Source organism: Homalodisca vitripennis, chromosome 3 (genome assembly GCF_021130785.1).
Source record: "Homalodisca vitripennis isolate AUS2020 chromosome 3, UT_GWSS_2.1, whole genome shotgun sequence".
Taxonomy (NCBI): domain Eukaryota; kingdom Metazoa; phylum Arthropoda; class Insecta; order Hemiptera; family Cicadellidae; genus Homalodisca; species Homalodisca vitripennis.
Genome location: NC_060209.1, coordinates 14,941,337 through 14,958,204, shown reverse-complemented (window position 1 = coordinate 14,958,204; position 16,868 = coordinate 14,941,337). Strand labels below are relative to the sequence as shown.

General features: G+C 33.6%; 1 protein-coding gene across 1 annotated transcript in view; it reads left to right on the top strand.

The window, feature by feature from the left end:
- The first annotated feature begins 304 nt into the window (after positions 1-304).
- The window catches only part of LOC124358088 (homeobox protein goosecoid), a 62,420-nt gene continuing 45,856 nt past the window's right edge, over positions 305-16,868 (top strand). The window contains exons 1-2 of the mRNA XM_046810382.1: positions 305-382; positions 510-957. Coding sequence (XP_046666338.1) covers positions 305-382; positions 510-957 — 526 coding nt within the window. The remainder of the gene's footprint in view (positions 383-509; positions 958-16,868) is intronic.

Sequence of the window (16,868 nt, the reverse complement as noted above, 5' to 3'; positions counted from 1 at the left end):
TGATGTATTTGTATTTGAAGTCCCATTGAGGACAGAAGTCGTGTGTGTGAAAGGTCCCAGCCCGTAAGTTACAGTTCCGTCCTCCGAGATAACGTGAGTATCGTGCGATATAAGGACAAAAACCTAGGGTCTGGGGTTCGAAGCCATTAAGTCGCCAAACAGCGATGTGTCGGGTTACGGAGTCATTAGCTGATAATAAAATGCTCCAACAGATGTTGTTTGCCTCCTTAATGGACGGGGAGTGAGTGTAATTGGTCAGGGAGGGGTGGTGGGGAGGGCCCGCCCCCGGGGGAGGGGGCGGCCAATGGGGAGGCGGCACATTCCCGCCACACGCGCCCCCGACGCGGGTAGAGTCGGCCCCGGGATTGTTCTCCATGAGGAGGTAACGGCGTTTCAGAAGTTCCTCGTCCGTGCGGTTACTCACTCAGAAGATAACCCCGAACTTCTAAAACTCCCGAGTTGGTTCAAATCGATTCTGGTGACATTCATTCGGGGTTGTGAATTTTCAGTGGAGTGACATTTCCTTCCGCGAGGAGTTTCCGGAGTTGTCCAAGATTGCGTCAGTAACGGCGGCGTTCCAGCATCACGTGAAGCTCGGGGAGTCCCCGAGTCCCGAGTCCGACCGCCAGGACGACGATGAGGAGTTGTACCTCCAGCACCGCCAGAGACTCCTCAACTACCGCGGCTTACAGGAGGTGAAGATGCCGCCGTCCCCGGACTACTCAGGCTACCACCCTGCGGACCTCAGCAAGCGGCTGCCGGCAAGTCCGCCTAGGGTGCCGTCCTCACTGTTCACCATAGACAGTATCCTGGCTCCTCGACCATCAACCACCGCCCAGAGCGTCTCCCCTATCGCCCACAGACTTCCAGGACCTGCGCTCCTTAGGCATCCCTTACACTTCGGACACCTCGCGGCCGTTGCCTCTGGGTTTGCCCCGACCTCCTCCGACTTCTTAGGTACGTACCAAGCCTTAAGAGGGGACATCCCATAGAAATTAAATAACACCCTTCAGGGCTAAGCCTTTAAAACATTGGAACAATGTATGACCCGCTGATATCTGGAAAGTACACACTAAATTTATGTAGCCCATAGTTCAATTCGACTCGTAATATTTAAGTAACTTACTTAAAGGAAGTCAAAATGTTGTTCAAATATTTTGTTTAAAAAGTTTGGTCTACGTTAAAATCTATATTCAGTTTAAAATAATTATTAGAATAAAAATCTCAATATAATTATGATTCACAATAAAATGAATATATATGGAAAATAATATATATTTTATTATATATATATTAAGTCCTTTCATCCCAAAACCTTAAAATAATAGATTACCGACTTTATAAGTGTTTTATAAAACAATATAACTCGCATGAACAAATTTTCGTGTGATCATTAACACTGGAGTGAGAATTTAATATTATAACAAGTCTCATTGTACCTGAGATGTAGATAACAGTGTAGTCTAATACATTTTAACTCTACAGGCGTACTCGTTAATACAATATATAAACAAGCCTGAAGGTTGATAAATTATATAAATCGTACACAAAATTTTACACGAGCAATGCATTCTCAAATGTCACGTTCTGTTTCTAACTATAGTACACGATGTTAAAAAAATCACTTTACCTATAGTACACGATGTTAACAAAATAACTTTACCTATAGTAAAAGATGTTAACAAAATCGCTATAACTATAGTACACGATGTTAGCAATATCACTTTACCTATAGTACACGATGTTACATATCAAAATCAATCTAACTATAGTACACGATGTTAACAAAATCACTTTACATATAGTACACGATGTTACATATCAAAATCACTCTAACTATAGTACACGATGTTAACAATATCACTTTACCTATAGTACACGATGTTACATATCAAAATCAATCTAACTATAGTACACGATGTTAACAAAATAACTTTACCTGTAGTACACGATGTTACATATCAAAATCACTCTAACTATAGTACACGATGTTAATAAAATAACTTTACCTATAGCACACGATTTTAACAGAATCGCTTTACATATAGTACACGATGTAAACAAAATCACTCTAACTATAGTACACGATGTTAACAAAATAAAATTTTACCTATAGTACACGATGTTAACAAAATAAATTTACCTATAGTACACGATGTTAACAAAATCACTCCAACTATAGTACACGATGTTAAAGTTCACTCTAACTATAATACACGATGTTAAATAAAAAGAATTTACTTCCTATAGTACACGATATTCCATAACAAATTTCACTAGCTATAGCACACGATTTTATATAACAGCATTTATAGACTGTTTTCTAGTACGGAGTGTTGATCTTCGGAGTCTACGTTAAAGTGACATAAAAAGAACCTGTCACTAGCTTTACTCTACACCTCTTACAGGGTGGTCTACATTCCTGCTAATTAAGTGTATAATAAATAAAATAACTTTAAAATAATATAGTAGTTTCTACATCATAATAATGACAGATTATATTTAAAAAATACTAGGCCTTAAGTGGAAATTTCATTTTTTATCTTCTACCAGATATGGCAATGTACGAAGAAAAGTCAAGCGAGTGTAATTTTCACCCAATTTATAGTCACATTATGCAAAAACTCCAGCCCATACTTAATCATAAAATGATTTATGATAAGTAATTAGATTGTTTAATCAGAATGTTATACCAAGTAAAATTAATTTAATAACTTAACTGATATTTTCAAAGTTAATAATAGTTAATTGTATTAATTTCCTATCTCTATTACATTTACCTTTCGTATAGATTTAAAATGTGATGCGAAAATGAATTACAACACGAAATGGAATAGAATTTTTATTTCAAACATAAATGAAGGTTTGTTTAAATCGTTCACATGCTGCGTTTCAGGTTATTTAAACTACAGTCATATAATCTATTGAAACTTCCTTTTTGATTTAGGTTTCCGTACGCATAAATATCTGTTTTTATGTGATGAGGAGCGATTACATTTTTTTTATCTCTACTCTTTCTGGAAATCATGTATCAGATAGTACTGCATAAGAACTTAATCGGATCTTTTGCAAAAATCACCAATCATTCTAGTTATGGTGAGGGTCGATTTTTGAAGGCAGTGGATGGGTTAAAAATACTAAATGATAAATCTGTTTACAGGTCGTAGTTTTCAGTTAGAAGTACTTACACCAACTGCCAAAAAGGCAAATAACACTTTTACGCGTAATCCAACGAGATAAATATACTGAAAATAGGGACTCACGTTATTTGACTCTGATTTATCGTTTACATGTCTGATGGTTTTATGATAAAAAGTATGAAATGTAATAAAAATGTATCTCTTGGTTTTTAACCCATTCACAACCCTCCCGTTCCAATCCCCACCGAAACGAGCGCGACTGACCATCAATTTCTGTATCAGGGGAACCTCGTTTTTCTAATATAACGCAAATTGGTTTTCATCTCCTAGACTAATGAGCACATACCGTCCATTTTTTTGGAATATTTATAATAAATTTAGTACGCGATAATAATCATTATACTAGTATTGATCATCGTATAGTTACAATGCATATCTGAATTTAGACCTTCATATTTCGAATTCGCTGTATAGTGACCAAAATCGAATATACATTACGACTATAACGAAAATGTCTAGGACGTATTGTTGATGTCACAACACACACACATGAACACTACTACTACATTTACTTGAACATTTATTTGTTTCTTTTACAATAAACTGCCTCGATAAGAAAACAAAGAATACGATTCGTTTGACATGTTTTATCGGTTTCGGTTGTTAAAACCTCAAACCTTTTACTCATTCACAATTTGGCAATCAACAAAACGTATTATTTACTTTGAAATATATTTGAAGTCGTGAAACATGAGCAAAGTAACATCTGAGTATAATTAAATAGTTCCTTTTAATAAGTATTAGCAACAACGTATATTTATAAGACGTTTTGAATAGTTCCTTTTAATAAGTATTAGCAACAACGTATATTTATAAGACGGTTTGAACTAAAATAAGTAACCAACAGAAAATTTATACTTAGTAACAGATTAAGTGATGGAGTTTTAATATGCTACTCAATTGCTTTATTTGATGAATTTATTGTTAGAATGAAATACTATGCTATAGGGCAAACAGAATTTGCTTGAATTTTAAATAAAACAGGTTCTGAAATACAGAATCCAAGTGAGCATCTAGAACACACGGTACTATTTATTTACGTATGTATGTATTATTTATGTTATTTATGTATTTATGTACACGTACAAGGTTCTTGTACATCTGAAGAAACTAATAGGTCTCTACTGTTACTACTGCTGAAATTAGGTCAATATTAAATTTATGTAGATTAACCTCTATAAACTCAATCTTTAAATAGTTTGATCGTCATTTATGATGTTTACAGAACAAATTAAGTTGATAAATTCTGATACCCGCTAAAAAACACAGCTGGAACTAACGCAATTTTTATGTGTACAGTTCCTCGTGATAAAAAGGATCACAAATATAAAAATGTGTTAATATTTTCACAAAAATGTTGTCACAAGAGACAATACGCACTCTAGTAGTTGATGTTCAGCACTCGTTCTCTTTACTGTTGTAGAACAAAAACATTAAATCTAAAACGTAAAAGGTATAAAGATCTACTGCAATAAATAACGTTATACTTTACGTTGATTTCAAACCAGCTCAATACATAATTAATTATATTTATATACACGAGTTATTATTCAACTAGACATATTTTTAAACTAGCACACACAGAGGTTTGAAGACAATACAGAAACTATCGACAACTAGACATCAACAGATTAATATTCATGGCTATAGACTGAATACGTTGCCTAATTACAAGAATAAGTAATTAAAGAACGTTTTAAGCGCTTAATTCTTACACTCTTTATACTGAAACTAAAAGTTAATTTTTATCAGTATGAGTACGCTACAGATGATTGATTTCAGTATTGTTGAACGAAATAACAATAATTGTTTAGGAATCTTATCCTGTAGACGCTCCCTAACCACGAATGTAGGAGCACATAATATTAACTTTAAAATAGATTTAAAAAACCAAATAAAATGTCCCCATTGTACTTCCTATATAGACGTCGAGGACATTTTTTAGATGTGGCTAAAACAAGATGTAAGGTATGAATTGAACTTGTTCTAACTGAAAAGTAACAAAAACAGCAACGTTGTGATCATTTTATTGTATACAAATAGAAATCGAAGCGAGTGGAAAGAAATCTTAAAATTAAATCAGAAATGTAATTTGAAGATTCTGATGAGGCGCGAGTATTAATATGAAACGATTAAATTTGGACATGTAAGTCAACCTAATCGGAACTTAAAATGAAATTATGAACTCTTTAGGTCCTCCGTTACGAGAAGAAAAAATCTTTGAATTTAAAGATTCTGATAAGACGCGAGTTTATGAAATCATAAAATTTGTATAACCTCAGAAAAAATGTTATCGATTTAAATATTTGGACGCTTAAAAATGAAAGATTCTAATCGATTCTTTTTGTAAAAATAAACTGACCCCGATTATAAATTTAGAGTAGTAAAACTTTAAACATGATATTCTCAGTTGGTATTTGATGAATATCCCAGCTTTAATTTTACTTCTAATGTGCTAAAAATGTGTTTTTAGAAACTCGCAATACTCATGCATGTTTCATTCAGGCGTGCAATTTCAAAATATAATTCCATTGTCCAAATTAATAATGTAACAATTTACAGAATATCTGTTTGCGCCTTCCATCCTTCTGTTGGTATCCTGTTGTATTCAATATATGTTAATAGACTTCAAATACTAAATAATTATTCAAAACCATGACAAAATGTAACTCATTATCTTTAACTCTCAGCTAACCCCAAGATGTCCGTTGTAAAAAGGTGGAAGCTGTGCAAAATTTCCAATTTATGTGTATCAGACTTGAAAGGTTGTGGTCCTCAAAAACACTTCCGTATGTCTCCAAGATGCTCGATCGCGTAAATCCTGTTGATACAAATTACAATGAAACATGAATTTCATTTCAATACTCGGATCTGTCACTTTTCACGACATCAATATTACTCTATTTAGCGGTTAGATTGAATTTTTGTAAAATAGATTTTAATAAATAAAGGTCTATACGATTCTTTTTGTGAAAAGCGACAAAATTATTTAAAATAGTAACGCTTTTCAGTTTAACTCAGAAATTTTAAAATATAAACGGTATCCATGGGAATTAATGAAAGATTGAGTTACACCGTTGTCGTAAAGTAAACACAGAAATAACACAGAACACTGAACTAAACACAATTGTAAGAATAAATGGGACAAGTTGTGTAGAAACCACTAGCCTAATATCCCTACAACAAGAACTGTAAAGTGTACAAATATAAATAATAAACACCCCTGATAACTGGCTTATATCGTATAATTCTCTAATGTTATTAGTAAAAGTGTCTTTCGGTCATACAGCTGAGTTAAGTTACGTTGACTAGCGTTACTTCCATCTCGTACCAAACTATGCCCGCGGTACTGTCAGTGGGAAAAACATGACATAACTTTGGCACAGTTTAAATAACTTTGGTATGGTGGAAGGGTTGATTTAATGTGAATGTTGAGTTCAGCTCCTTTTCTTCCTTGTCGACTTGTTTTGGAGTTAAATCTGTGACAGCGTCAGATTTCAGACGCTGCACCAAGCGGAAGGTGAAGTCTGAACTAAACTCAACCTTCACTTTGGCACAGTACCATATGCCTACCCGAACTCATATAATACCATAAGATTCCTGCACATAACGTAGGTATGGTGGAAGAGATGATTCAATGCGAATGTTGAACTTAGCTCCATTTCACCATTAGTTTGTTAAGGGTTTCCATCTATTTTGGACTCTAGTGCTATTAGACTACCAAACTGAAAGAAGCCCTAGAGAACATATTCCCTTTTTGCTTGACTGGTGTTAAAAAAGGCAATACATCAGCTTTTCTAATCTTATTTATAAGATTAATCGTTATTATTTATTAAATATTCAGTATGATTTCAAAATTATGTTAGTTGATCTCTGTTTCATATTGTTATTTTATTTAAGCGTTGTTGAGTTTTTTTTTTTAATTTGTACAAAAGTTATCTCATAAAAATATTGATGGAAGGAACAAAAATGAAATCAAAGGCAATTGAACAGTGAATTGCAGAGAAACGCCTTCGTTTTAAAGTCAACTGAGTAATTGGTCTGTGGTAAAATGAATATTATTACCATATTTGAATTTACCGCCACGTAGTTCAATGATGTCGGAAGCTGTTTTTCCATACATCATTGAACTCTAATGATAAAAATGTTGTAATCTTCAAAAGTGGCGCTTAAAATAAAAGTGTTGAAATAAAAAAAAAAAGTTTACATACGGATTTACAGGATTAAGCACCGGTCTGCAGTACTAGTACACCACAGTTAGTGTTTACTTATGTTACTCGTATGTGATCGAACCAGCAAATTGTAGTTCAGGATTCCAACTACTACATATTACATTATGAATACAGACGTATACATTACTATAGAGTTAACCTGTCATAAAAAATAATCCAAAGTGTATAAACGGTTTTAACCCGTGAATATGTAGCGTTTCTTAAAGTACCACCATGAGCTTTTTCTGTCACATTAACTAAATAACTTCATTGACCTTTAAATTAATTGAACTTTAACTGAGGCTATGTAATAAAGTTGGGAAATAAACGCAGGCGTTGGAAACGTCTGATATCCGATGTAAGCACGATTTAGGCTGCATTATAGACCTCCAATAGCCTTATTTCCCTGCTATAATAGTAGGGTAGACCTCCGCTGTAGAAGCATTGTAACAGACACCTAAAGGGGGGTGAATAGAGGGAGGGGCGCCCCACCCTTCTGTCCACATTACAAATTGGGGCGAGGGTAAATAATAGCACTGCCACCTCCATATGTGAGCACACACACCCGATCTCGACATCCCTTGCCTAGCCGCAGCCCACTTCCCGTAGTGTAGAGCAAATACAGGGCCATCGCCGCTTTCTTAGGATCTGGGTTGTCAAGTTGTGTTAGGGAAATCTGCATTAAACAATCGACAACAGTAAGGAGGCGTTTTTATCACATTCCCAGATAACAGTGGAGTAGTATGGAAATCTTTATTTCAGATATCGTATCTGTAGAAATGTAGCTGTGATTAGGATTTCGTCCTCGTTTTTTTCATAACATGTTAAATAATTTACCAATTAAAAAAAGTATTTTAAGGTATATTATTATTTTAAAGCCAACGATTGAAAGAGCTGTTTTTTCAACCACGCTATATGTAAAGAATCCTTTACAAGAGTTAAGGTTTAGAAACACAGACATCAATACCTATGTGATTAGTTTCCACATTAGAACCTTGCTTTTCTGATTCAATTTCAGGAGTAATTCTGTACCGAGTTTGATAAGCCTTGGACGGAAATCCATTCAATTTGATTCAGATTTCAAATTAGCACCATGCTTCTGTAATTCTATTTCATACAAAATTCTGTACTGAATTTGATAAGCCTTAGCCATTATTTAATTATATTTTAACTCCTTTTTTACATTAGCACCTTGAATTTCTTATTATATTTCATGAGTAATTCTGCACTGAATTTTAGAAACCTTAAACATTATTTTATTCTACCTGATTCAGATTTCACATCAGCACCTTGCTCTTGTAATTCTATTTCACGAGTAATTCTGTACTGATTGTGATTAGCCTTAGACATTATTTCATTCTATCTGATTCAGATTTCATATTAGCACCTTGCTTTTGTAATTATATTTACCGAGTAATTCTGTACTGATTTTGATAAGACAGACGTGATTTCATTATATTTGCTTCAGCTTTCACATTAGAACCTTGCTTTTATAATTCTATTTCATGAGTAATTCTGTACTGAATTTGAAAGGCTTATACATGATTTCCTTCTATTTGATTCAGATTTCACATTATCACCTTACTTTTTTTAAATTATATATTCCATGCACAATTCTGCACTGAATTCGATTAGACTTAGCCATAATTTCTTTAAATTTGATTCAGATTTCACATTAGCACATTGCTTTTTTAACTCTACTTCATGCGTAATACGGTAATTTGATAAGCTTTAGACATTACTTCATTATCTGTCACGAGAAACAGTACAATTTATTTTTAAAATGATTCTTTCTACGATAGAATTATTTAAATTAATTATAGCAAACGCTTAAAAAATTATCGAAACTCATTTGAAAATTGTTATGATCGACTGAGGAAGTGAGCCTGTGAGGATACACAGTAAAAGTGCTTGCTAAGAAACAACATTAAAGTTTTACTGTATATACTTACAAATTGGCTTTGGCGTACAACATTTAAAAATATATTATAAATAGATTTATTTCCCAATTAGGTCATCATTTAAATATTTTGCGTATAATGAAAATGTAATGATATTTTGTATGTTGGAAAAACCTTTAACACATTTTTGGAAGACGGTAAAAACTCGATGTATTACATGAATTAATATGTAGAATTAGAGTGAACATACTGTGTGGCATGTTACTGTATAAGATAAATAGTTATCAAATAAATTCTGGACCTCAATTTTTAAAAATGTGCAGGAAAGAAGAACTATATATTTGGGATTCAAGATTCGGGATTGTTTGTATTTGATGCTTAATGCTATTCGGTAAGCGCCCAAGGAAGATTTGTTCATTCCGATGTAACACCGTGTTAAACACTCCTTACGCGTGTTGTGTTTAAATAGAAACACGTTCGGTCTCAGAGAGGGATGCATTATTGTGAGGTGATAAGAGTCTGTAGGAGCGAGGCGCTGTGACGTTGCAGACGGTCTATACTCCCGGGACAAGGCGCGGGATCGTTCGCGCATAATAATCAGACTTAACTCCCAAATCCACGTCACAACGTTCACCTTACACCTTTCTGGCCCTTGGTAATCCTCTCTGCTTCCACTGGGTTTCTGGGGAATCTTCCCGACACAGATTTCCTTGCTGTGAAAATGCTTAGAGTTCACCTCCTCAGAATAAATCGATGGATATTCATAATCTTAAGAATGTGCGTGAGAGCAAAATTGTAGCCTATTTTATTTGTAACTCGTACAGCTTTAATTTTACCTTCTAGAGAATTTTAAAGACTCTTGTTTATTACGATGAATGACTTGGGGCTTCAGAGCCATCATAATATTTATATAGAGAACGACAGAGATTAAGATTGGTTTTAAATAAAAAAAACTTGCTTTGGTAATGATCTTTTTTAGAAAACTCAAAAAAGTTAATGAAATGAACATGTGTGCTTTGGTTAAAAATAATTTAGTGTTTTGGTCTTTGAATGTATTAAAAAGGAAAATTATAAAGTATTGTGCATCAAGTATTGATTGCTACTTAAGGGGATTAGACATTCCTAGGTTTACACTCTGATTTTGTTTTAGAAAGTTTTATTCTTAATTTGAGCGTACATGAACATCTCAACTAAAAATCCATTAAGTATTAAAGAAACGTGAGTCTTTTCGACTAGAAATACTGCATACAATATCGATAAAACAGTAATATAGATTCCAACTTATAATTTACAGGTACCAAATGTTTTACGTACATTTAGCTTAACATACAGTTAGACTGTTAAAACTTTTAAAGCGGCAAAATTCATTAAAAAATGCGCTTTTGATGTTTATAAATAGACTGATTACTTGTAAAACATTTTAGAGAAAATCAAATATTATAACAATAACACTTGAACTCAAGGGCTTCTTATGCTACTTTATTATTTGTATTATTTTCCAAAAGGAATGATTAACTCTCATTAAACTTGATGAAATTACGAGTACAAGGCTTCATTTATCAAGGTTCTTGATAAATGAAGAGCATTCAAGTAGAACTCATGAACACAGCTCCGTCATACTCGTACACCACTTCCTTCACGCCTCCTCATATACATACACTTCACACTCATATAAATAAAATTGAATTTTATCAGTAGCGTGGACGCTCTAATGTAATTTACCTTAATGAAATTAAACTTAAATCTTTACCTTAATGAAAATTTGAAACCTTGTCTTCATGAATTAGTACTTTCAGATAAATTACAATATTGAATGATTACTACGGCTGAGATTAAGATTCATGTTATTTAAACAACATGATATAATAATTTTTTTTCAAAACCGATTACTGTTAAAAAGTTAGTATTAAATCTTATTCTCTTAGATTTAGAGAGTGAATAACATTACAGCTATTGGAAAATAACTTTATAATTATTGTTAAGTTGGGTTTAAAGGAGAGTTATTTTACCTGTCGGGATTGCAAACATATTATATACTGATAGGACTTAATATTGTATTAAATATTCGTATTAGTTTGATACCGGATTGAAATCTCTAAGGATATCTTAAAACCCTCCCCCTTATTAACTTTCTTATGAATAGAGATGAAGTCTTTTACTTTAGGGGATGTTTATGTGACTAACCGATGAGTTTGTTTGATGTATGAAACTTTTTGACCACCAAAATGGGGTTACCAGTTAGTATGTGAGACACATTCAGTCCAGTTACTGTATCTCCTAGTAACCAATAAGAGATAAATAGCAAAACCAGCTATTGGTATTCCGAGGACTTCCTACTGTATTTAGGTCCGATAAAATAAAACCTAATAAATGCTATGTTATGTTGTTGATGTTTGTTGATTCTTGTAATAACTTGTTTTATGATTTGGTGTCGTAAGTTCTCAAAATAACTAGTGAGTGTTTTATTTCCCTTAAAATAACTTTATATGCAACTTAAATTGTGGGGGTTTTATAAAACAATTCAAACTTTAATTGGCCACCATACTCGATAGAGTAGAATTAGAAAACTCTAGTTTGTTGCATTATCCTACTTTTTATAATATCTTTAAAATGAGGTGTCACTTGCTAGGCGTTCTTATTTAGAAACTTTGACTTACCCCCAATATACCCCATTTGGGAACGGGGACCAAAAGTTTTCTTACATCAAAAAAGTTAATGAAGAATTATTTAGATAAGAAGTGGTGCACTGACAAAACATTGTCAAACAATTACAGCTACAGAACAAAAGTATATTTTCGAGGATGTAACAAAATGAAACTAAAGTCCATGATACAATAAAGGATTTCCATTTCCAAACACGATTTATGAAAAACTGTAAAAGCTCATTAAGGAAAACAAAGTCAGTGTTTTAGAACAGAGAGCAACTTTGCGCCGCTAAGTTCAAGTCGCCTGCGGCCTTGTGTGAGGCAAAAATCACAATAATAATGAAATCCCGTGGTCGATCCATTGATTATTCATCGACATTCCAAGAACTTTGTGGTGGAAGCTTTTGTTTCCCTATCAACGACTTGGCCTTTTAATATTCACCACTTAGGGTGGATTCATCTAGATTATAGCCCCTAGCCGCTTCATAATCAAAAGAATCTTAACGAATTTTCTATATAAAACTCATTTACGTTTTAAGGGCTCTTTACAGAAATGTTTTACTGGATTACCTTTACTTTATGGAATAGTAACGTGCAAAAGGTATAACGCAACGTTTCGAGGATTTGAATCTATCCTCTTTGTCAGGTGGGGGAGGTATTAATACATACATAAATAAAGAACAGAAAGAACAAAGAAGAGAAAGAAAAGGTTTCAAACATACTGCTTGGATTCTAGCCCAGGTGTTGGTACTGCACAGAATGCAAGTCCCTAGCACAAGACACAAATACGAGAATCATTATCACACATCACACTAGCACAGGCGAAATTGGGAAAGTAACAACAAAATCAAAATGAAAACGATTGTAAATGTCCGAAATCCTGTTATCCTTTCAAACCTTCTATCGTCAATAAAACTTTAAACAAAGAAGTGACATCCAACATCAATTACCTGGCTATACTTGTTATAATTTCTGTTTATGTTATTTTTATTATCGTTAAATGTAGATTTAGTGCTTTATTTACTGTTGAAACTTTATAGTTTATTCTTGTTAAATATTGTAATGGTGTATTTCTATCTGTACCGCTGTACATAGTTTATTTACCTTGTTATATACCGTCTATAGTTATTCTCTTTGCTATTTCTGTGTCATTCTCCCTATTACGTACTGTTACATAGCTTCCTTTGTTACGCTATTACAAATAGTTTATTCCATGTTACTTTGTTAGGTATTTAAATTATGTCCAGATTTTTTTTTTTATTTATTTTTATTTTTAGCGTGAGGAAAATGTTTGAAATTATTATAAATTTGATCGTGTATGCTTAGTGTGAGAGTTATTATTCTATTTGTGTTGCAACTGACTTGCTTTATTATAGTGGGTAATATTATTATTTATATTTATAGTTTAGTAAGTATATTATTGCAGTATTTCTGGTCAGTTGTTTCTATGTCTTGTATTGTCAGCTATGCCATCTTATTGTGTCAAATATTTTGTAAGAATTATAATGGTTTATCGTTGGAAATGAATAAATAAATAAATAAACATACTTAGTAAAGTGGGCTCTATTTCTGCAAAACATACATGATCAATTAGTCAGTTTTCTCCGCTGACTTAAAAAAATAATATTAAAATTAAAACGAACACTCTTTATCAACTTTAGTAAACTTTGAAGTGGTCACAAACTTACTCGCTCACTTACTGACTAAATATTGGGAACTTCCAGATAGCCTTCAGACTTGAAAATTTGTACGTTCGTGCAGCTTTGGATGCTTATAACTATATTAAAAATTGTTTTGTAATTTTATACAAATATATACAAATATATGCAATAAAATAAACACGCCTTATTTGGAAGCTTCAGACATAACGTAACGCTCTTTGGTGATGGTCACAGGGTTGGAAACTCCTCCCTACGTTTTTAACTACAGAGGTGATCGAAAACAAATATCACATATCACATCAGTTTGCAAACACATAATGGACACTAATGATGAGTCCTCATAATGCTCATGACTCATATGAGTTTATCCTAGAGTACGAGAATTTCTTCATGCACAAATAAAACATTGTTACTTAAGGATTCATACAGATTATAAACGTTTCTAAATAAGACAATTAATTTAAAAATCAGTTTCTAAACACGTATTGAACGCTAATGTCGAGTCTTCATAATCTCATCACTCATATGAGTTTATCCTAGAGTTTGAGAATTTCTTCATGCATAAATAATATATTGTTACTTGCGTTTCTTTCAGCTTATGTTTCTAAACAAGACGATTCATTTTATAGTTAGTTTCCGAACACATAATAATGAGTCCTCATAATGCTCATGACTCATATGAGTTTATTCTAGAGAACGAGCATTTCTTCATGCACAAATAAAACATTGTTACTTAAGATTCTTCCATCTTATAAATGTTTCTAAACAAGACAATTAATTTTAAAAAATCAGTTTCCAAACACATAATGGACACTAATGACGAGCCCTCATAATGCTCATGACTCATATGAGTTTATCCTAGAGTACGAGAATTTCTTCATGCACAAATAATACATTGTTACTTAAGATTCTTCCATCTTATAAATGTTTATAAACAAGACAATGAATTTTAAAATCAGTTTCCGAACACATAATGATGAGCCCTCATAATGTGCATGACTCATATGAGTTTATCCTAGAGTACAAGAATTTCTTCATGCACAAATAAAACATTGTTACTTAAGATTCTTCCATCTTATAAATGTTTACAACCAAGGCAATTAATTTAAAAATCAGTTTACGAACACATACTGACAAGCCCTCATAATGTGCATGACTCATATGAGTTTATCCTAGAGTACGAGAATTTCTTCATGCACAAATAATACATTGTTACCTAAGATTCTTGCAGATTATAAATGTTTCTAAACATGACAAGTAATTTTAAAATCAGTTTCCGAACACATAATGACAAGCCCTCATAATGTGCATGACTGATATGAGTTTATCCTAGAGTACGAGAATTTCTTCATGCACAAATAAAACATTGTTACTTAAGATTCTTCCATCTTATAAATGTTTATAAACAAGACAATTCATTTTAAAATCAGTTTCCGAACACATAATGATGAGCCCTCATAATGTGCATGACTCATATGAGTTTATCCCAGAGTACGAGAATTCTTCACTACGAACCAAGTCAACTATCGACCCTTGCCCAACAAGGCCAAGTTTCACAAGCCAGCGCAGCGACAGTACCACCAGCCTGCCTGTTTGTTCTGTTCCGTGTTTGTGTTTGTACCTCAACGTCCCAATTTCGCAAATGTTTGCACATTAACCGCCTTCATGCACGATAGAATTAAACCGATTAGTGTAAATTTAATATTAGTGTCAACTTTGCGTTGTTGAGTTATAAAGTTATAATTTTATTACCTTCAACATTAATAGAAAAAAGATAATTAAGGACATCTCTTTACTTACCTTTTTTCTATAAAAGAAAACGAAGTACTTATTTTTTTTCCTCGGCTCTCTCACGGCGACGATAGATTACCTGATACCGCGCAGCCCCTGCAGCTCTGGCCGTCATTTTATTCCCTTTACTAAAGGTTCATTTGGGTACCTCGAAGAATAAAAAATGCATTGTAGTCATCCCTAGTCCTCTCAAATGCCCACGTGAAGCTGTAAAGTCATACTGAAATTCGCCAAGGATTCTGCACTGAGGTGTTGAAATATATATTGCAGATCGTCGCCTCTTTTTAGGCTATAAGGGGGTTTTCGCGAATTTTTAATGAAATGCACTAAAATGTTTTAAAAAGCTATTCCAAATCCATTTACAAATTTTTATCGACCTTACCGGGAATCGAACCCCTGACCTCTCGGTTAGAGAGCCAAAGCCTTACGGTGAAGCGAACAATTTTCAGTGTCGAATAACAGCTCTTGAGCCAGGTTTCTACCAACAACAGATAAAGCCGTAAACCACCTTTATAAACGTTATTATCAATTTAGTATGTACACAGTAAGTTCAGACAGCACTTCTGTGGTCCGCGATCGGGAATCTTTGATACACATTAACAGGTTTGGCACATGACATCAAATTCTTCTAATTGAAATTCTAATTACTTATTAGCCTTAGTATTCATGTCAGCAAACTCAAAATTATTTATTGGTAATTGTTGTTGAACATTTCTTTAAGAACCGTAACCCTGGTGCTTGACCGATTTATTAATATCATCACAAACTTGTTTTAGTGTATAGGTTAAACATATAACTGATATCACTGTGAAGACCATAGAGAAGTTGCAATTTGTGTTTTTTTTCAATATCAGTATTTCCACTTTCATTATTCCACAACGAGTTTAATTACCAACATTTTTGATACAATGCAAAGTTAAATTGGTCTTGAATCCAGATTATTTTTGTATGCATAATAAGAGGTTTCTGAGTTCTCGTAGTAATATCCCACCTTTAGGACCTTACGCAAAGATGTTTTTATTAGACTTGAGCAAATAATACCACAAAACCAACTACAGAAGTATACATTATACACCAACATAAGCATATTGGTGATCTGTGAATGTGCCAATATAAGTAACTGTGAAAATAAACAAGTAACTATTATGCTGCGACCCAGATTCTGGCACCCTAGAGAGGGGGGTTGCCAGAGTAAATACCGGGGACATACACCGCATCACCGAGAACCGAGACAGGGATAACCACTTTATTACATAATGCAGATATTCTCCTCTGTTGTTGAAGGGCTTGGCAAAACATCGCAGTCGGAACGCAATATTCAAAGAAAACAGAGTCGAGACCTAGAATAAGACTGTATGATTTTTGCGGCAAGGGGGTGCGGTGGGAGGGGGGAGCACTTAGGGTAAGCTCCCTGGCGTCTGGGTTTAGCTGTCTCTGGGGTCCGGCAAGATTACCCTTC